General features: G+C 45.7%; 1 protein-coding gene across 1 annotated transcript; it reads left to right on the top strand.

Annotated features, from left to right (window-relative positions):
• The first annotated feature begins 877 nt into the window (after positions 1-877).
• Positions 878-16,855, top strand: LOC111139198 (gamma-aminobutyric acid type A receptor epsilon subunit). The gene is made up of 9 exons (XM_022491394.1): positions 878-1,021; positions 4,917-5,134; positions 5,574-5,641; positions 9,259-9,479; positions 10,187-10,269; positions 11,631-11,768; positions 15,732-15,884; positions 15,997-16,196; positions 16,467-16,855. The coding sequence occupies exons 1-9, from the start codon at positions 966-968 to the stop codon at positions 16,812-16,814; spliced, it is 1,485 nt and encodes a 494-aa protein (XP_022347102.1). The 5' UTR covers positions 878-965; the 3' UTR covers positions 16,815-16,855.
• The last annotated feature ends 3,607 nt before the right edge of the window (positions 16,856-20,462 follow it).

Genomic DNA, 20,462 nt, shown 5'->3' with positions numbered 1-20,462 from the left:
CTTCTATTTCTGGCATGACTGAGAGCCAAGTTTCCAGAAAGCCAGTCCAGCCAGTCTTGGAGAGTTTTCTGAGGTCCCAGATGGTCCCTCTCAGAACCAGGCCCTTGGGGCTAAGCCTAGACCCACATTGAGTCAGTTATTGCCTCTTTGCTGTTAAGGGAAAACGCTCTAGTGAATGCCTAGGCCTGGTCCTCTGCCGGTGGGTCTTCCCCTGCCCCCCAATACCTGAGAAACTGGCCTGTGTAGTAGCTCAGATCATAGCTTGCTGGGGAGATACCCCCCCACCAAGTATCTCTTCTTCCCCTGTGCCAAGGAAGGTACGTAGTTACCAGCTTCCTTCTGATGCCAAGAGATGCTCTGAAGGACTGGAAGGTCTGGAGTGAGGGTAAGGGAAATGTCAGAGGCCAGGAGACCTGGGGAAGCAACAGGTGATAGGGGCGGGAGCAGAGGGCTGGAAGCCACAGTTCGATCCCGCGGTGCCCTAGTGGACTGGAGGGGTTCTATAAGGAGGCAGAAGCCCACCTAGTCCCCCATCTTGCCTAGCCTGGCCCACTCTGTGGCCGCCCTCCCCGCCGCAGCCGCGGACCTCCGTATTTCCCCCGCCTGGGGCCCGCGCCGCCCGCTCGCCTCTTCCTCCCTTCTCCCGTCCCCCGCCCGTGGCTGTCTGGCAGCGCTGCAGTTGTGGCGGCGGGGGGTGGGGGGCCTTGGCGACAGGGCTCCCTCCTCTTCTCCCTCCCCTTCCTTCCGCCCGCCAGAGCCTATCCACCCTACTCTCCGCAGCAGCAGCAAACAGGTCGTCGGAGATTTCCATCGGGGCTCAGGGGGCGGGGCCAGAGGGGGGCGCGGGGCGGGGCGAGTGGGAGGAGTGGAAGTTGGAGCCCAGTAAAACCCTGCACACCGCGCTCGGTGCGGCCAGACCGTGCGCAGCGACCTCCCTACAGGTGGTCGCGCCGGTCCCCACCAAGATGTTAACCAAAGTTCTCCTGATCCTCCTGGGCATGTCCATAGTCCTCCCGTCTAGGTGAGTCTCCATCTCGGAACCCAGGAGCCCTCTGCGCCCGGCTCCCTCTCCCCTGGAGCTAGGCCAGCTCTCCGGACCCCCGCTCCCCTACGTTCCTCAAGCCCCGCGCCCACCTTTTCCCATCTCCTGTGCGGTCTAGCCGGATCCCGGGTCCCCGCTACGCGCTGCCATCCTCCAACCCGCTCCCTCTAAGATGGGCACTCCAGACCCCTAAAGAGGCGCCCAGGAAGGGAGGCGGGACGCCTGTTGCCTGACCGTTTCGGTCCCAGACTCCTGCTCTCCAAAACCACGGCGATGGCTGGGGGCATGAGCACGCTTCTCCCTCTCTGGGTCTTCCGTGGGAAGAGGCGGGTGGCCCGCGAAGTAACCGACCAGCGTTGGCTCGCGCTTCTGAGGACTGGGGGAGACTTTGGGAAGGTGGCGCCCAGGAAGGCGCTCTGGCTTGGGGAACGAAACTGCGCCTAAATGTTGGAGTGTTGGCTTGTCTGTCCTCTCATTCAGATTTATTTTCCTGAGCGCCTAGTACCAGGCGCTGTGCCAGATAACTCTGACTTTACTTATTTGCCTTCCCGCCGCGTCTCTTGGTGCCAGTGCCAGGCACCAGCCCCAGTTTAGTCCAAGGATTCCCGCCCCAGTTATCCACCCCACTCCACTCTGCCGCCAGCCTCCTCTTTCCTCCTTCATTCCCCGCCCGCACCAGACGCCCTGCTGGGTCTTGGGTTGACCGGACCCGGAGGCCAAGTGTGTTATTCTCTGAGGTCTGCGGTTTGAGTCCTCGATTCCAATCCCCATCCCCTTCTCCAAAGGCTAACAACAGATTTCCCTTGAACAGCCAGCTTCCTTCACACTTTCTTCTGGCCCTGAGACTTTGCTAGAAAGGTTGTTCCCTACACTTCTGAGTTTTTAGAGTAGATGACTGCTTCCTATTTTTGAGACGGTTTCCATTCCAGAACTCTCCAGGGCACTGAGTTCCTGTCTTGCTTATCTGTTTTGAGAAGGGAGAAGGCTTCTTTCCTCCCCCCAGAATGCTTTAGCACCTCAGGGGAGGGGCTGTGGGGCTCCCTGCTGGCTCACCGGTGCCCTGGAGTGTGGGGGTTGGTCTCAGCAGGGGCTTGGCAAATATTTCTGAATGCGTGCTAGGAATTTCCAGTCATCTACATCCCTCCAGATATGAATAAAACTGTTTGGGAGAGCTGGCATGGTTACTGGGTAGCTCAAAAGAGGGGTCTGGGAGCAGAAGCAGAAGGAAGCAGGAGGAGCAGGAACAAAATAATAAATAAAAGCTGGGAAGAGGGGCTGTTGACAAGGAAACTACCCTTCCCCGTCCAGTGGGGTGAATAGGGAGGGAAGGGCCTCAGTATCTGGCATTCAGACATTGTCAACATGGCAACCCATGATGTCAGAGCTGGAGATGGCTTTGGGGTGTGTTGGCAAGGGCCACATCGAACCAAGAAACCTTGCTCTGCTCCCAGCTCAGCCTCAAATGGTTGTGACTTTGGGCACAGCCCTACCCCCAGGTGGGATTATTTCTTCATCTGTAAGTTGAAAAAGAGGGCTGATTTGGGTGGGGGGGGAAACCAACCCAGTGGACCCCCTCCTAAAGCATTTCCAGTCCCCTCCTCCTCCTCCCTCTTCCCCCACAGTTAGTTGAAAGAACATCCTCAGTAGTGGGAGGGGGTGCAGAATTTCAGCTCCATCTTGAACCATTGCATATAGAGAGATGTGGATGCATGAAAAGGCCCCATGGAAAGATTCCACTAACCCAGTGCATGAGTGTTTTTCAAGTTGTTATTATTTCTAGCCTTGAAAGGGGGCTTAATGGCTGGCTGAGAAAAGGTATGCAGTATCAGCAGCTCCTTAACCTCAAGGACCCCAGGATGAGTGTGTTTGTTTTGTTTGTATTTTACTGGCAAAGGATGATTGTAGAATTACAGCAACCTCAAGACCTTCTGATATCATTTTCATAGTAGACATAGTTTGGGAGCAGGGGGGCTTCAGTGGTCCCTGGGCTTTTGCTTGTTTGCCTCTTGAGCCTTGGGGCTATTGTTGTTGGCTTCAGACATTTGGGTGGTCTTGGCTGGCAGTGCCAGTCCTGACTGTGCCATGCTCCTAGCCACATCACTCATTTTGCAGGGTCTCAGGCCTCTGTTCTCCCTCTGCCCCTCCAGCAGTCAGAGGACTGGGGGGAATGCCTCAGGGAAAGAGGATATTTCTGCACGTGTTACTTGGAAATGGAAACTGTTTTTCTCAAGCCCAGTTCTTCCCTTGCCCACAGTGGGAATAAGCCACTTCAGACATGAAAAATGGTATAAATCTGGCACATCTGTATGTCAGTTAGGCAATTCTAAGAGCTTGAAATAGTGCAGGAAAATGCGTTTTGCTGCACAAGTTGCCAGGCCCTGCGCCTGCACCACAGAAGCCATGCCTATGTTGCTAGTCCTCTCTACCCAGCCCCCACCACAAGCTTCACCACTTGCCCCCCCCCCCAGTATACTCTCCTATTCAAAGGACACCACTGTCCTGCTTTACAACATCATAGATTAATTTTGCTGATGGTTTTTAAAAAAGCTTTTAATTATAATTTTTTTCAAAGACAGAAAAGCAGGGGGAACAATAGAGTGAAACCTCATGTACCCATCACCATCCTCATTAATTATAAATTCATGGCCACACTTAATTTCTCTGTCCTCCACCCACTCTGCATTTCTGCTTATTCTAGAGCAAATCTCAAATCTCATATCATTTTCCATGCAATTATTTTAGTATGCGTTTTTAGTCATAAGGACTGCACTTACATAATAAAATACTACTATTACACCAAAAATTTTAGAATAATTTTGTCATAGTGAAGAAACTATCCAGTCAGTGTTCACATCTCCCCTATTGCGTTATAAATGTTTTTTGTTTTAGTTTGCTTTTAAAAATCAGGATCCAAATAAGATCCATATATTAGCAGATTTTTATTAGCATTTTTTTGAAACACTTTTTTATTGAATTAGAACATATATACAGAAAAGTATTCAAATGATTAGTGCGTAGCTGATGAGTTGTCAGAAAATGACCACACGGGTATCAGTACACCCACATCAGTGACTAGAACATGACCGGAGCCTCAGAAGATCCTGAAGCCCACTTCTTCACAAAAGTACAAGGACCCTAACTTCTAACACTATCAGTGAATTTCATACATTGCTAGATGCCTTTTTAATTTTTTGTTTTATTTAATTTAATTCTTATCTTTTGGCTGTGGTGCAAGGCTGTGGCACTCAGGCTGGATTCCAGTCAGTCCTCTCTCCTAGATGACAGTCTCTGAGTAAGGGACTCCTACCTTTTCTCAGTGCTCAGAGCTTCTCCTCACCCCTAGCCCCCAACTCCAAACTGTGAATATCACAAAAGCAAAGAAATGCAGAATATTCCCACGGTGTCCTAGTCCTCTGTGGGAGAGGCCGTTCTGGCTTTCCGGAGCATTCCTCAGCAATCTGGGCCCTCTGCCCACCCATTTGCTCCCGGGCGGTGCTGGTCAGGTGGACTGGAGGCCAGGGCTAGTAACGGCTGCTGATTGGCCAAAGCTCATACACCAATATCCTCTTCATCTTACCTTGAGAAATTCTTTTAAAATCTTGAACTTGGTTTTGTTATTAGGATATTTTTAAAATAAAGAATTTCCATAAAGGAAGGGTAGTATGGAAAGTCCCCAAAGAGCAGCAAGATTTAGAAGAAATTAACAAATATAATCTGTTACTGGCCCAAAATTTGCTATTACCGGTTACTCTTTATGCCTCGGGATACAGACTTATTTTGGTTTGCTTCTGTCCAAAGAGGCTTCAGCTGGGTCCCCTTCAGAGTGGAGAACAGAGCTTTATTCTTTTTGTTTGTTTGTTTGTTTTTGTTCTAGGAGTGAAGAACCTCATGTTGAATCAGAAAATGGACCCTCTGCCCATGATGATGTCTACGGGCACCAGCCCCAGGCTCCTGAAAACAAACTCCTTTCTGAAGAAACAGTGCCCACCCTTACTGGTCCCTATCACAGACTTGGGAACCTGCAAGCAGCCACTCACATTCTGAACAGTATCCTGAATAACTATGACCACAAACTGCGCCCTGGCATAGGTGGTGAGTAGCAGAACACAGTTCTTCCCCTGCTGGAGCAGGAGGTTGATGACAGCATAGGTGTGGATAATGAGTGTGGGGTATAGGTAATGGTGCCATGCACATGGACAGGAATATCTGTTGTTGACCTGTCAGGTAAGAGATATCAACTCTAGTCTTAGCAGTGCTCTTGACCTTGGTCTAGACTTTTTTTCTTTTCTCATCCTCAGTTTTTCCAAAAATAAAATGAGTAGACCAGATGACTGACCTTCAAGGTATGTCCAGCTCTTAGCAGTCTGTGAATTGGATCTTGCCATGAAAGACCAAAGAAAGAAATAGGACTGGATATTGAAACCATGTCTCTAGTCCTCACCCATCGCCCTGCTTTCCCCTCTGACAATACCCCCCCATCGTCCCTGCTCCTATTTGACACTTATCTCTGCCACATCTGCTTCCTTTGCAGAAAAGCCCACTGTGGTCACTGTTGAGCTCTCTGTCAACACCCTTGGTCCTGTCTCTATCCTGGACATGGTAAGTGCTGATTTTTGATTACAGTGTCTCATAGCCCAGAGAGCTGACCCGTGGGCCCTTTCACACAGTTATTTTTTCTGTTCTGCATCTAGGAGTTTTGTGGTTTGGGTTTTGTTTTTGCTTTGAAGAGAGGAATATTATATCCAACACTGACTCTAGAAGGTGGGTAAAGGTAAGCCCCTTGCTGCCTGAAGAGTACCTTCAGGATCCTGACCACATCTCCTAGTCTTTCATTCAAAATAAAAATAATAAAGCAACTTTAAACACCACAGTGGAACAGCTCTTTTTTGTGATAGAGGTTTTTATAGATTTAAGTCTGTAGTTACTAACTCTCATTGTCAGACTGCTTCTCTCATTTCTCTTTCCTTTCCCATTACTATCATTCTAGTGTCAAGATGTCCTCAGTTAGCCTCTATTATCTCTCCTTGAAATATACAAAATTCAAGGACTCTCCCTACCCCGGTCTACCTACTGACCTGGCTTCCTGTGTGATATGCCTCCTGTGTGATGTACCTCCTGTAGTTCTAACCTGGCCTAAGGTGTGAAGTTCAATACCACACTCTAGTGCTCAAGCTCTTCCATGGCTGGAGCCATCCCAGAGCTCTGGTTTTATTTTTTTCCCACCCATTTAGAGACCACATGCTCTAGTCACACTGGAGTGTGGGTGTTACCAAGTCACCTTGTATCTTTGAGTCTTTGTTTCAGGTATTTCCTGTTTGGAATGTCATTACTCCAATTTTCTACTTGCCATAAGCTTTATCCTTCAGTTTCTACCTCTAATGGCATCTTCTCTGACCTCCACAACTATTAATTGCTCCCTTCGTAGTCACACCACACTCGTGTCTTTGGGATTCAGATTTTTCTAGTTTATATCATAGTTGTGTACCTGATCTTCCCTACCTCATTTGTACTTATGTGCTCTTTATTTGCCTTGCTCTCCTGATTATGGTTTCCTTGGTGTCAAGGACTCAGTATTTGTTAACTGAGCAAATGAATTATGAAAGTTGCTATATAGAAGTCACTATTGTCCCCCTGATACCTAACAAGCCCGAGGGATACGGTCTAATAACTTAGCAGTCACTGAACCTGGCGTGCAACACAGAACTGGTCCAAAGAGGAGCCAACAACTTGATTTTCTTTGGCCAATAAACTGCTGCTTTAGCCTAGGCCAAGTACCTTTAGAAAATGCCAAATACTCATATGGTATTAAATTTCCCCCAAGAAGTCTGGTCTTTTACACAATTTCAGATAGCTCTTTAAAACTCTGGGAGTTCTCACTTCTTGTACAGTCTACTTTTCCCTGGTGACACTGGAGTTTTGTATTTGGTAAGGAGGGAGTATAGAATGTCTGACTCTCTGACAGCCAATGAGCAAAGCATACTTGTCTCCTTGGATCTTCATCACAGCCTGTATGGCAGGCAAGGATGCCACTGGGATCTTCATTTTAAGTTTGAAGCAACTGAGCCTCTCAGCAAGCATTTTGTTACAAAAGGGGTGTGATTGTTTGAAGGGAGTTCCTACACCCCTCAGCTAATCAGATGCTGTGTAGAGCATAGGATTATTTCTTAGGGAGAGAAACCTGAGCCCATAGCATGGAGATTTAAATCCAATGTTTTTATCAGTTTCCTGATTAAATTTTTGAAACACCTAGCCTGAGCTTAGAAGGCCGCGACCAGTCTGGGAATGACTGCCCATCACAGCATCAACAGTTGCTAAGGCTTCCTGCTGTGATAATTGTTGCAAGCAATCCTAATTAAGCCAATTCCTTGACACTGAATTTCTAGAATTTCAGCTGAGCTAAAAAAGATGTACAACCCAAGCTCCTTTGTCACAGTGGGGGAAAAAATGAACTGTTAGTTATCAGTTGCTGTGTAATGAACTTAAAATTGGTATCTTGTTTAATAAAAAATAAATGCTCATTTGAAACACTGTAACACAGAGCAAGAGCACAGCATGCATGGATTGTGGAGGAAAGACTTCCCCTAGCTACAATTCCTAGGGCCTAGGAGTGAAGGAGGCTCCATAGGCCAAGTTGGAACTGCCAGCTACCTGGGACTATAGAAGCACTCTGAAGGCCACCTATGAAGGCTGGTGAGGATGGGTGGAGCAGGGCTGGGGGCTCCCATATGAATGGTAGCCAGGCTTTTTTCTGTTTGCTTCTCTGGACTACTCCAGGGAACCTTCTCAGTCTGAAAGGCTAGCTCCCAGCAATTTGGCAATGGTTCGCAACACCTCTTGCCCGAGGCAGAAACACCAAGCTTTCCCCTGAGGGCTCTGGCCTCCAAACTGTGGGTTTCTGATTGGTGTTTACTGATGCAGGATAACTCAGGAGAAAGGACTAGGGATTCTACAGGAGCAAATTAGAACTTGGTACCCAAAGGGATTGTTTGTGCAAGTAAAATAAGCATAAGAGAGGGAAATCAGTGAAGGCCATCCCAGGGCAATGAGTAGACCAGATGACTGACCTTCAAGGTCATGTGCTCTAAGCATCAGAGCCAATATGCTGCCATTAGCTATTTGTGACTTTGGACAGTCTCTTTTCTCTCTGAGCCTCACTTTCTCTACCTCTAAAGTAAAGGGGGTTGAGTTAGCCCTCAGGATTCCCCCTTGGTCTAGTTCTGGCACTTGCTCTTCACACCGCTTGCAATTCTATTGCAGTCTGTTCTTTACCCTTTAATACCAGTAGTGCAAATCTCTAGCTTCTCATGATTCTTCCTATTAAACATCCTTCTCAATGTTTAATAGACAGTTTATGGGATAGATTATATCATTTGGCTACCAAATAATCATAGGTATAGCTATATATATGCACACACATTCAGAGGTCAGGTGCCCTTGTTTAAAAAGAAAAACCAAAACAATTATTTTTAAAAATGAGACTAAATACACTCTTCTCTTATGACTCAAAACTTCATTTTAAAACATAACTCTGGGGGCGCCTGAGTGGCTCAGTGGGTTAAAGCCTCTGCCTTCAGCTCAGGTCATGATCCCGGGGTCGTGGGATTGAGCCCCACATTGGGCTCTCTGCTCAGCGGGGAGCCTGCTTCCCCCTCTCTCTCTGCCTGCCTCTCTGCCTACTTGTGATCTCTGTCTGTCAAATAAATAAATAAAATATTTTTAAAAATACAATAAAATATAACTCTGGAAAACAAAGAATTGAGGTTAATTAACATTCGTGCTCCACAAATAATCATCAAACTGAAAGGGAAAACGTCACCATATACAACCAAAGGTGTGAGTGTATTTGTAAATGTTTAAGATGATTTTGAGTTGAAATCTTTGGTTTGCTATGGAAACGTGGGGCTGGGAGGGTGTTAACCTGGCTGGAGTAATCCCATAACCCTACAAGGTAGTGGTGATGTGATGAGCCCAACCTGTGCAATTAATTCATGTGTTTCTAGACAAAATGTGTCTTCCCTGATTGTTATTTATCTGGGAATGTTCCTTTCTTTTGGGAATCCCAGAAATAGAAAACTCCTACAACTTAATTCATGCTGTTTTCCTCTGGGAAAACCTAACTCGGTTTCTATCTGCTTGATAGGCCCTTCACAGGATGGCATGAGAATACTCTTTGCCTGTAGAGTTCTAGGTGTGTGCTTTTCTGTCAATCCCACCAGGAATACACCATTGACATCACCTTCTGCCAGACTTGGTACGATGAACGCCTCCGTTACAATGGCAGCTTTGAGAGTTTTGTTCTGAATGGTGACATGGTGAGCCAGCTATGGATCCCAGACACGTTTTTTAGGAATTCTAAGAGGACTCAAGAGCATGTGATCACCATGACCAACCAGATGGCTCGCATCCACAAGGATGGCAAGGTGTTGTACACAATTAGGTATGTCAAGCCTCTGGAATATTATACCTCTTGGGACTCTTTTCACCAAGTAACCATGGATATGGATTTCATCCTGAATGATACTTCTAAGGCCCTTTCCAGCTTTGCTAGAGCTTGAGCTCAGCCCCCTCATGTGTAGACATAGACACTAGGCCTCAAAACTGAAAGATTACCTAAGGTTACACACCAAGTTCATGGCAGAGCTGGGGCTGTCAGCCAGTTACCTGGCTCCCAGTCCACAGCCCCCCACCCCCAACTAGAGTATGACTGCATTGTCTGGACAATTCCATCCCAAGTGGGCACTGGATGTAAAGACACGTCCACGGTGGTGGAATTGCCCAAGTGGAGCAGCAACACAGACTGTGGAAAATACCTAAGAGCAGGCTGGACATTTGAATGTCTGGCAGGGGAAGGTTGTGTATTGGTGGTATGAGGTGGGAAGGTGGTAGAGAGTAGGTAGGCAAGTCCTGGAAGCTGGGATGGGCAAGAAACAAAAGCCTATCTAAACTGGTCCACACATTTCTCTGATGTTAGAAACCAAAGGAACCAGATACTTTCAAGCTGTTCTTCCTCTCTTTTTGTTTCTCTTATGAGTTCTTTGTTTCAAATCCTACTGTTGCCATTCATTGGTGGTGGTCCCCAGGCCAAGGTGGGTGGATACCTAAGTGCTCAGGGCCAGCCTAATGAGGCTCCTTTCTCCCTTCCAGGATGACCATTGATGCTGGATGTTTACTCCACATGCTCAAATTTCCAATGGATTCTCACTCTTGCCCTCTGTCTTTCTCTAGCTGTGAGTACCTTCTTAGGTGTCTGGGGCCCCAGAGTCATGCTGAGCCCCTTCTTTTTTCTCATCCTTGCCCTTTATATTTTTCTGCCTCTGTTTTTCTCCTAAGATGGTGTCAGATTTGCCCAGAGCCTCCTCATCTCCTGTCCTGCTGACAATACTGTGTTGCTTCACCTGGAACACTTGTTGGGTTCTTCCCTCTTCCTCCCACTCCATCTCAAGTCAGTCACCCATCTCTGAAGTGTAATTCAAGTGTGTCTGCTCCTCTCCATCTCCACTGTCAGTACCTTGACTTAGGTCTTTGTCATCTTTCACGTGGGCTTTCACAACATCTTCACTTTAAAACTGAACATGTCCAGAACTAAATACATTGTCTTCTTCCAACCTCTACCCCCAAAACAAATGGGTTGCTTCTGTGCTCACATTTGTCTTATTGATACGCACCATCAGCCACTCAGTTGTCCAAGCCAAGAACTTTGATGCTTTTTTCTCCATCACCTGCTACATCTAATCAATCAAAACATCTTTTTGGTTTTCCATCCTGAGTCTCTATTGATCCTATTTCTCTGCATTCTCACTGCCTCAGCTTTGATTCCTGCCTTCGTTCATTTTGTTGTGCCCAGATTCCTGCATTGGCCTCCCAAAACTTGTCTCCCTGTCAACAAGCCATCTTCATATAATGACAAGGGTGACCTAGCTGAAACATCATCTAGACCAGGTCATGTTTTAGTTTCAAATACTCCCTGAACTCTCATAGATCAATACCAAATTCCTTGGAATGACTCCCAGGGTACTTCATTAACTGGCCCCTATTACCCATTCCTGTATGCTTCATCCAGCCTCTGTGAGCTAGCCATCCCGAACCTTTGGCATTTCCATAATCCATCAGGCATTTTCACCTTTCTATGCATAGAACACCCTCCCCACCCTTTCAGCCTCACTCATACAGAGAATATTTTACTGAGCTTTTAAGATTTATTGAAAATGGCACCTACTCTATGACATTTTTGTTAGGTGTGTCCCCAAGTGGTCTTTCCCTCTGTTTTTCCATTGCCCCATGGGTGGAGGTTTCTCAGCAATTCCAACAATTACAGATGTATACTTACTATCTTACTTAATAAAATGTGAATGTTTGAGGGCAAGGCTTCCGCCTTGCTCATCTTTATATTTCCAGCACAGAGCCTGGTACTAAAAAATGCTCAGTAAATGCACATATTGAACGACTTCAACAATGAGGTAAGAGAGGCAAGGTCCCACAGGTGGTGAGGCCAGAGTCAGGACTCCAAGGCGTTGCTCAGACTCCATGCTGATGGAGACAGCTGGCCTTTCCAGTCTCACAAGACCTTCCTTTCCATGTTGCTTTACAGTTTCCTATCCTGAGAGTGAGATGATCTACAAATGGGAAGATTTCAAGCTTGAAATCAATGAGAAGAATTCTTGGAAGCTCTTTCAGTTTGATTTTACAGGAGTGACTAACACTACTGAAACTATCTCAACCCCTGCCGGTATGTGTGTCTTTGAAACCATGGCTAGGTGGAGGCCCAGGAGGGTGGTATGGATGACTAGAGGTGGCCATTCGTACATATAAATGTATGTCATCATCCCATGAAAATATTGTAGAATATGACTCCTGTCTTATAAATGCTAAGCACTTACAACTATTTGCAGAGGAAACTGAGACTTTGTAACTACATCTCAGTCTCATCTGCAAAGAAGTAAATGCTTTGCCAAGTCCCTGAGAAGGTAGGTAAATAGTTAAAGTTTTACTGCTGTCAGGATTTGCAATTAGCTTTGGTTGTTCAGACCTTTCAGTTTCTAGGTCTTCGTTACAACCAGCTTGTTTGAATGACTTTGGGGAATGGAGCTCATGCGAGTTCTCCATACCTAGAACCAATTCAAGCTGATTGAGTGGGAAACAAAGTTGGTCCTGATGGGAAGTGGAGGTTAGAGTTCTAATGTCAGCTAGATGAGGGCTGGGATAGTATGGGGGAGGTTTCAGCAGTTATAATTGTTACTAAATAAATTTATATTTATTTTAAAGAAGCAGCTCTAACAAGCACAGATTCCTGTCAAAGCCTTCATAGTGCATTCAACATGCACATGATGATCATTGGTTTTCTGACTTTGTCCTTAACAAGGACAAAAGGGGAGGGTCCTGGATCTTTTCAATGTCAGCTTCTAATCAGATATGAGTGTCTTTGCTTGTGTTCCTAGGTGATTTCAATGAGAAGCTAAGGAACCTCCCAGGATTGCTCCCAGAGCAGCCCTGGAAACCTTCTTCATACATACTGACCAAGTCAGGGCAGTGGAGGCACTGGCTTCATCACTTCCAGAACACAGATGGAGTCAGTCACCCAACCAGCCATTTGCCATAGAAAGAGTCTTGCTTTGCTTCTGTGTAGCTAGGCAGAAAATCTGCTTTTGCTGCACTTATTGAGTTGGTCACTGGGTGAGGAATAGCTCATGCTTATCTGGCTAGGGCTTTGCTTGCCTAGGCAGGGGCAGAGGGATATTTTACAAAGGCTTTTCTTTTTCTCAGGGTCTCTGGGTAAGCAGTTGTATTGCCTTTGGGATCCTTGTAAGGGTAAGCAGTTGTATTGCCTTTGGGATCCTTGTTCTTCTGCCAGCTAACCATGGGCCTGCCTCTTGCCTTTCTGTATCTCAGTTTTCCCAGACAGGTGGAGACCCTTCACCAGAAGCGGCAGAAGAGACAAGGCCCAGGGGCTTTCAAGTTATTAGTGGTTCCATTTAGTAGATGGTTATGCATTATTTCAAAATGGTGCCCTAGTGACTCTGAAGCCCCAGAGCCAGTATCATCACAAAAACAATGACAATAGGTAAGCACCAGCCCTCCTTGGGAGAGAGGAGTGTTCTTGGGGAAAAAGGGCTTCTTTCTCTTCTGCTAGAGGTTAATTCTTTAATTACGCTTTCACCAGTATCATAGTTCTCTTTTAGGCTTGTCCTAAACTCTTCCCATCAGCCTCTGGGTAGTTCTTTCTATCTGAAGCAGATTTATGTAACAGTACCTAAGGGTTCAGAACAAGGTGGGAGCTTGTGAGTTTGGTCACCTTGGGCCTTGAAGCAGAGAATCTGCTTCAGAAAGATTTCAGAGAGCACAGCCTTGTCCCCAGTAAGTGAGTTAAATTTCACTGGTGGCTATCGAGACTCTGACAGAATCTTACCCATGATTAGGACTTTACTTTCTCACAAGGGAGTTTCTGCCTTCTCTGGACAACTCTGTTCCTCAGAAAATTCTCTGTTCATCTGAAATTGGAATCTCTGGAACTCCTACCCATTAGACCTAGTTACTTTTCCCTAGAACTGTTGAACTTATGGAAAGTCCAGTCACTCTTACACGGGGTCAAGGTTAAAGGACCAGTACTATGGTCCCAGTCCAAGGTCATAATCTTTTTTAGACTCTACAGTCTAGTTTCTTTTCCCTCCTTTGTTCGTCACAGTTTGGGTCCACTCATTCTTCTAGTCCCTGTCCTTTGACACAGTCTATTAAATTATCTTCCTCTGACAGCACAGGGACCAACTCTGGTCTGGCCAGATGAGAGAAGAGCAGAGGCATCTTTAATTTGGGGGGGTATGTTTTGTTTGGATTTGGCTCCTTAGCTCCAGATGTCTTTTTTCTCTTGCCCATGCTCCTTTATCTCTCAGGAATAAGAAATTATGTGTTAGTATCCTTCCCTCAGCTTTCAGAAACAAATTTCCACATCTTGAGAAGTGGAGAAAGTTATTCCTTGGATGGAATAAATAAAATAAGCAAAAGAAAACCTGATAGGATAATAAATCTTGCAACAAGAATATATATTTCATGAGGAGTGGTTGTAGCTAAATAGAGGGTCTTAAATTGCAGCCAATTCCCAGGGCAAGAGAATTAAGAACTTGGTAAATACATTCTGGCCAGTAGGCAAGTGTGAGTGGTTCCTGCAGGAGCCCTGGGTAGGAGTTCTATCCACAAAGCTACTACTCTGAATACAGATATTCTACTAATCCCAGGCCAGAGATTTACCTTCTTCCAGAGAACCCTTTCCCGTTAAGTGTCAGTGCTGCCAAGGTGAATAGGAAAGGCTGCTCTTCTCCTTTAGCTCCAACATACACAGACCTGCTATGCAGGTGATCTACCTTGCAAAATAGAACATGTGGACATGTTGTATTCTGGTCTGCTTTACTAAGTTATTGCCAGACAGCAGCAAGAGTCACTGAGCATCTAGTAGGTTCCAGCCCATGCTGGGCTTGGATAGGCAAGAGGCAAGGCACAGGGCTCACATGAGAGATTTAAATCCTGAAGGGGTTAAAAAGCCCACCTAATTCAAAGCTGAAGAATTTTACGGCACCACTTACGTAGAAGTTTGGAGTTGGAGTTTAGCTTCACTAAGGAGCCAGAATTTGAGCTATCACAAACCCTATGTGATGTTGAACATGAAATGGGAGGTTCTGGGCTCAGGAGAGCCCCCAAAATCTCTAAGATCATGATGAAAACGCAGAGTGTTTAGGATGAGTGTGTCAGAATATAAGGCAGCATGAAGGGTGTAAGAGAAGATGCCAACTAGAGATGTAAGTTGTCATTATGTGCTATAAAAGCAATCACTGTAGGGGAAGAGCCAATCACTGTAGGGGAAGAGCCATCAAGGACATGATGCTCCAATTTTTATTTTCATCTAATTCTTCTATTTTTTTGAAACACTCAGTTTGGATTAGGGTAATAGACTGAGAATAGGGAATCTAGGGTTTGGATATTGGTGCAAATATGCAAGCTATCTCAGGAAATCTCGGAGTATATGGGATTAGTTTACAGGAAGGTATGTGTGTGCATGTGTGTGTGTAAGATGTCAGTTGAGCCAGGTCAGAGTGGGCCTTCAGTGTCAGGTCAGAGTATGCATTTGATTCTGTAGCTGTTGTGGAATAAGGAACAACCAGAGGTTTGGGATGGGCATATGAATGAATAGGAAGGAGGCCAAATGAATTCTGTGCTTCCCCCACCACAGCACAGGCTGCTCTCAGCTCATTCCCTGAGAGTATACATTGTAAAGGCCAGTAGTGCATGTGTCGGGCTATGATTCTGCAGACTAGCTATGGCACTTTAATGGATGTGAGGGTCTCAGTCATCCTTCTGGACATTAGCTGTGTAGTCCTGATAACTAGAGGGCTAACCGATTTTTTCACCTTCCTCTGACACTTCTGTCACCCTGGGAAGACAGACACTGGGTGTGGGGCAGTCGGCTGAGAAAGAAGCAATGAAGTTTCTGGCCTTGGCTTAGCTCCTAACTGACCATGGGTCTTGCATGGATCCTCTCTGGGTTTGTTCTGATTCTCTGTATGTGGCACTGGAATAATGTGCCTCTATCTTAGGGATGCGGTATGGATCCTATGAGCTGAATAAGAACTTTAATGTGCTTGTCCTCTCCGGGGGAGACCACATGTCAGTACTGTAAGAAGTGGTATTTTTTTATGTGTTCCAGGTGATTTCATGGTCACGACGCTTTTCTTTAATGTGAGCAGGCGGTTTGGCTTTGTAGCCTTTCAAAACTACGTCCCTTCTTCTGTGACCACAATGCTTTCCTGGGTTTCCTTTTGGATCAAGAAAGACTCTGCTCCAGCCAGAACCTCTTTAGGTAAGTGGGTAATGCATACACATGGGCACAGAATTGCCTTCTCAAGGGTCCTTTCAGCAGTGTAATATATGGATCGGTAGCTGAGCCCACCTTCACTGCTGTGCTTTCACAGGAATAACCTCTGTACTCACCATGACCACACTGGGCACCTTTTCCCGTAAGAATTTCCCACGTGTCTCCTATATCACAGCCTTGGATTTCTATATTGCCATCTGCTTCGTCTTTTGCTTCTGTGCTCTGATGGAGTTTGCTGTGCTCAACTTTCTGACCTACAACTGGACGAAACCCCGTGCTTCTCCAAAACTTCGCCATGTATGACCTGGGTATGGGAGTGGTGGTAAGATTTGGAGTGTGGAGGCATGCACGTGAGGGCACTAGAACTCATGGCACGTGGATGGCCAGTTCACCAAGTGATGGGGGTGCAGAACCTGAGGTTGAATAAACTTTTTGATGTCATGCTGGGACTGGGGGGCGGGTAACAAAAAGCGGTGTGCCAGGGACAGAACCTCCAGAAACCCTGGGGCAGGACCTAGACTTGATTCATCTTTGACTCTTTCCCACTTCTTCCCTTGTCCATTTCAGCCACATATTCGTGCTCGTGCCCTTACTCCTCCCCGTGCCCATGCCCAGCAGCATCCAGAAGCTTTTGTGTGCCAGATCGAGGACTCGGAGGAGAGTGATGGAGAGGAGGGCCCATTTTGCCCAGCCCAGCAGTCTTTCAGACGACGTACCATCCAGAAAGCCGGTAATGGTTGCTTCAAGTGGTGCAAGAAGTACCTGTGCGTGGTCCGCAGTTGTGAGGGCGGCGTCTGGCAGCAGGGTCGCCTCTTCATCCACGTCTACCGCCTGGATAACTACTCACGACTTGTTTTCCCAGTGACCTTCTTCTTCTTCAATGCGCTCTACTGGCTCGTTTGCCTTAACTTGTAGGTACCAGCTGGTACCGTGTGCACAGCCTCCCCAGTTCCCCAGGAGGTCCCACAGCCCTTTGCAAGGGAGCCAGAGGAAAGCAGCAGCAGCAGCAGGAGCAACAAGGGAGTGTCTCTCCTTCCCCACTCCCCAAATATAAGGCTGCATAGAATTGCTCTTTGCTGGCCCTCTCCCCTACCTGGCCCATTCACGGACTCTCCATGGCAGTCCATTGCAAGTAGAATGGCCTCTCTATTACTCAAGAGGCATTAATGATGCTCAGACTTCATATCACAGGCTGTTAGTGACTAGCTCCCTAAGACTGTGCCCATGTATGAATAGGTTAGCTATCTCCCAGTGCTGATACCCATTGCCTTTTTCCAGAAATAATACTGCCTTTGTGGTGCTCCAGGCCCAGCTCTGGCCGCACCCTCAAAGTGCATAGACCGGCTACTTGCCTGTTTCTGACACCTCCTTAAAATGTTGGGCAGCAGTGTACAGGGGAAGGGGACCATAGTCCTCAGATCACATTATTATATTCTTGGTTTTTTCTTCCTGCCCTCCCTCCCCCTGCACAGAGACGCCGGTATAATACTTTCATGAGGAAGGGAGCCAGCAATTGAGCTTCTTTGGGACAGTATCTCCCTCTGCCGCTGTGCCACTTCCTTCTCCCCCTATCACCCCCACCTCCATCCTTCATCGGCACTACAAATTCAATGCCTTGCATCCATTGGGTATCTATTTTTGTCTGTGATAGTAGTAATGACTCCCTGCTTTCTATGCCACCTTCTTCCTCCTCCTTGACCCCTGTGACGTTTTCTGTAACTTCCCCAGTGGCTTTCCCAGCCCCGACCCAGGTGCTAGGCCATGCTGACTTCTTGGGGCCAAGAAACTAAGAGGACTTTGCTTTGCACTGGACATTACTGGCACAGATTGCTGCCCTCTAAAGGCACAAAATAAGCGTTTTGCCACTTCCTTGGCCCCTGGACCCATGAGCCAGTCCACTCTTATCCTGGGGCACTCACAATCACAATCAATGAATTGAATTCCCTTAAATTTGTATAGCACTTTACCTTTTGCAAAACACTTTTGACAAATTATTTCTATTTTGAGCCTCATCATAGCCCTGTGATATATTCAGGGCAGGATTCTTATTCCCATTTTGCAGATGAGAATCCTGAGGCACAGATTTCTATGGGACTGTGAATCTCACTGGAAACTACTCAGGATCCCACTGTCACCTTCTAGACCACATGACAGGGCTAGGCAGCTCTGCTCACCATGATTTGATTCCATAGCCTCTGCCATTGGCAAGGCCCAGAGTGGCAGCCTCTCTTCACCACTGGCCTGCTCAATTCCTGGGTCCTCAAGACCGAACCTCTCCTGGCTCTGGCAACCCAGTGTGGTGAATTTGGACACGCCCCAATGCTTGTATATGCTGAATGAAATCTGTGTCTGTATTTTGCTGGGGGGGGTGGGTAGGGTAGGGAGATACATCTGCTTTTTGTCACCATCAACTGAGAAGGGGAAATGTATCAATAAATATATCAGCAAAACTTGAAAGGTATGGCTGGTTTCTTGGGCATTCAAGTTTGTTCTCAGTTCAGGATTTAAATCTTTTTTTTTTTTTTTTATTTGACAGAGAGAGAGATCACAAGTAGGCAGAGAGGCAGGCAGAGAGAGAGGAAGGGAAGCAGGTTCCCTGCTGAGCAGATAGCCCGATGTGGGGCTCTATCCCAGGACTCCGGGATCATGACCTGAGCTGAAGGCAGAGGCTTTAACCCACTGAGCCACCCAGGCGCCCCCAGGATTTAAATCTTAAATCAATGACCCAATTATGTTTGTTCCCCTCTCCCATCCATGACTTCCAGACCTACCAAGCTTGTACCCTCTGTCAGTGGAAAACTGAAGGGAAGAGAGTGACCAAGCGGGTGTTCCGCTTTTACTGATTCTCTAACTTGCTCCTATGTTCCTGCCCCCGCCACCATGTCCTTTTTGCTTTGCCCGTCATTCTTACCTCACCTAGTCAGAAAGCTAGAAGTTTCCTGGAGATTATCAGGCTCGGAACACTCCTCCCCCACTGCTGTCACGTAAAGATAGAGATGCTGAGGCCCAGAGAGGAATATCTACTGTCATAAAGCAGATAGCGGAGTGGAACCAGACCCCAGGAATTCTAATAACTTGTTTTGGCTGTAAGTCTGGAGAGCTTGGTCAACCCACTTTTCAAATGAAAAGTCTCTAAAGGTGTACTGGGGAGTACTAGCCCTGGCATCCCATGACACATCCAACTTTAAGGGAACTCAGAAACAATAACAAGAACCAAGTAGGAGACAAAAATGACCTGTGAACAGCCAATGTTTTGCTTTAAATTTCTTGAATTGATGCTCAAACACTTTCCCTGTAAGAAATCCACATGCTTTTACTGTGAATTTTTTGATGCCCTAACCCATGTCAAAGTACAAGTAACAATTTAGAACAAGGAAAATAGTTCCTCACTTTCACTTAATTAGAAAGATTCAGAAAAAGAAAAAGTAGTCAGGTTGTATTTTTGAAATAGAAATAATGCAAAACAGATTCTTTAATCACACTACAATAGAGCTAAGAGATAATGAAATTCATTTATAAATTTTAAAAAGCTCATACAAATAGTTCTTCGAAAAGCAATTTGAAATTTGGTTCATAATATCAAAAAAATAAAACTAATGGAAAAAAATTTACATACTAAAACACGTGGGATGTAACCAACACTGCACTCAGAAAAATTCATAATTTAAGCATTTCCAGTACTGAACACAGTGTATAAAAATTAGTTAAGTATTGAAACTTAGAAATTGAAGAGGATAAAAACACACCTCAGAAAAGATTTAGGAAAAGAGGAATTTTAAAAATAAATAGTGTAAGGAGAATCATTCAAAAAACAAAACTGAGTCTCTAACTGTTTATGTCAAAATCATAGATAAATAAAAAATTCAAAAACTTTCTAGGGAAACCATAAGACAATATTTGTGAGTATGCTTATAATCTTGGGATAGAAAAGACCTTTCCAAATACAACATAAAACACCAGAAACTATAAAGGAAAATATTGAAAAATCTTCTCATACTAAGAAATAGCAATAACTAAAACAAAAGCAAAAAACACAGTTACTTGTTAGTTCTTCTGGGACACAGTCTCTAAGACTGAGATTAACACACGGGAGGTTGATTAGAGAATTGTTTTTTTTTTATTTGTTTATTTTTAAAAATTTTTTTTAAATTAACATAAAATGTATTATTTTATTTGTTCCAGGGGTATAAGTCTGTGATTCAGCAGTCTTTTTTTTCTTTTTTCTTTTTTTTTATTATGTTCAATTAACCAACATACAGTACATCTAAGTTTTTGTTGTAGTGTTCAGTAATTCATTAGTTGCCTATAACACCCAGTGCTCATCACATCATGTTGCACTTCTTAATACCCCTTACCCAGTCACCCCATCCCCAGTCACCCCATTCCCCACTCACCTTCCCTCTGAAACCATCAGTTTTTTTTTTCCTGGAGTCCAGAGTCTCTCATGGTTTGTCTCCCTCTCTGATCCCTTCCCATTCAATATTCCCTCCCTTCCCCTGTGGTCCTCTGCTCTATCAGTTTTATATAATACCCTGTGCTCATTACAACACATACCCTACCCAA

This window comes from Enhydra lutris, unplaced genomic scaffold (assembly GCF_002288905.1).
Source record: "Enhydra lutris kenyoni isolate GAN:26980312 unplaced genomic scaffold, ASM228890v2 scaffoldscaffold96, whole genome shotgun sequence".
NCBI classification, from domain to species: domain Eukaryota; kingdom Metazoa; phylum Chordata; class Mammalia; order Carnivora; family Mustelidae; genus Enhydra; species Enhydra lutris.
The sequence above is the reverse complement of the archived record's forward strand: the minus strand, read 5'-3'. Positions and strand labels throughout refer to the sequence as shown.

Bases quoted from the DNA above. Each gene is read 5' to 3' on its own strand.
- LOC111139198 (XM_022491394.1), top strand. From the start codon at position 966: ATGTTAACCAAAGTTCTCCTGATCCTCCTGGGCATGTCCATAGTCCTC. The intron at 5,642-9,258 runs GTAAGTGCTGAT...CAATCCCACCAG, and splicing joins CTGTCTCTATCCTGGACATG to GAATACACCATTGACATCAC. The intron at 16,197-16,466 runs GTATGACCTGGG...TGTCCATTTCAG, and splicing joins CTTCTCCAAAACTTCGCCAT to CCACATATTCGTGCTCGTGC.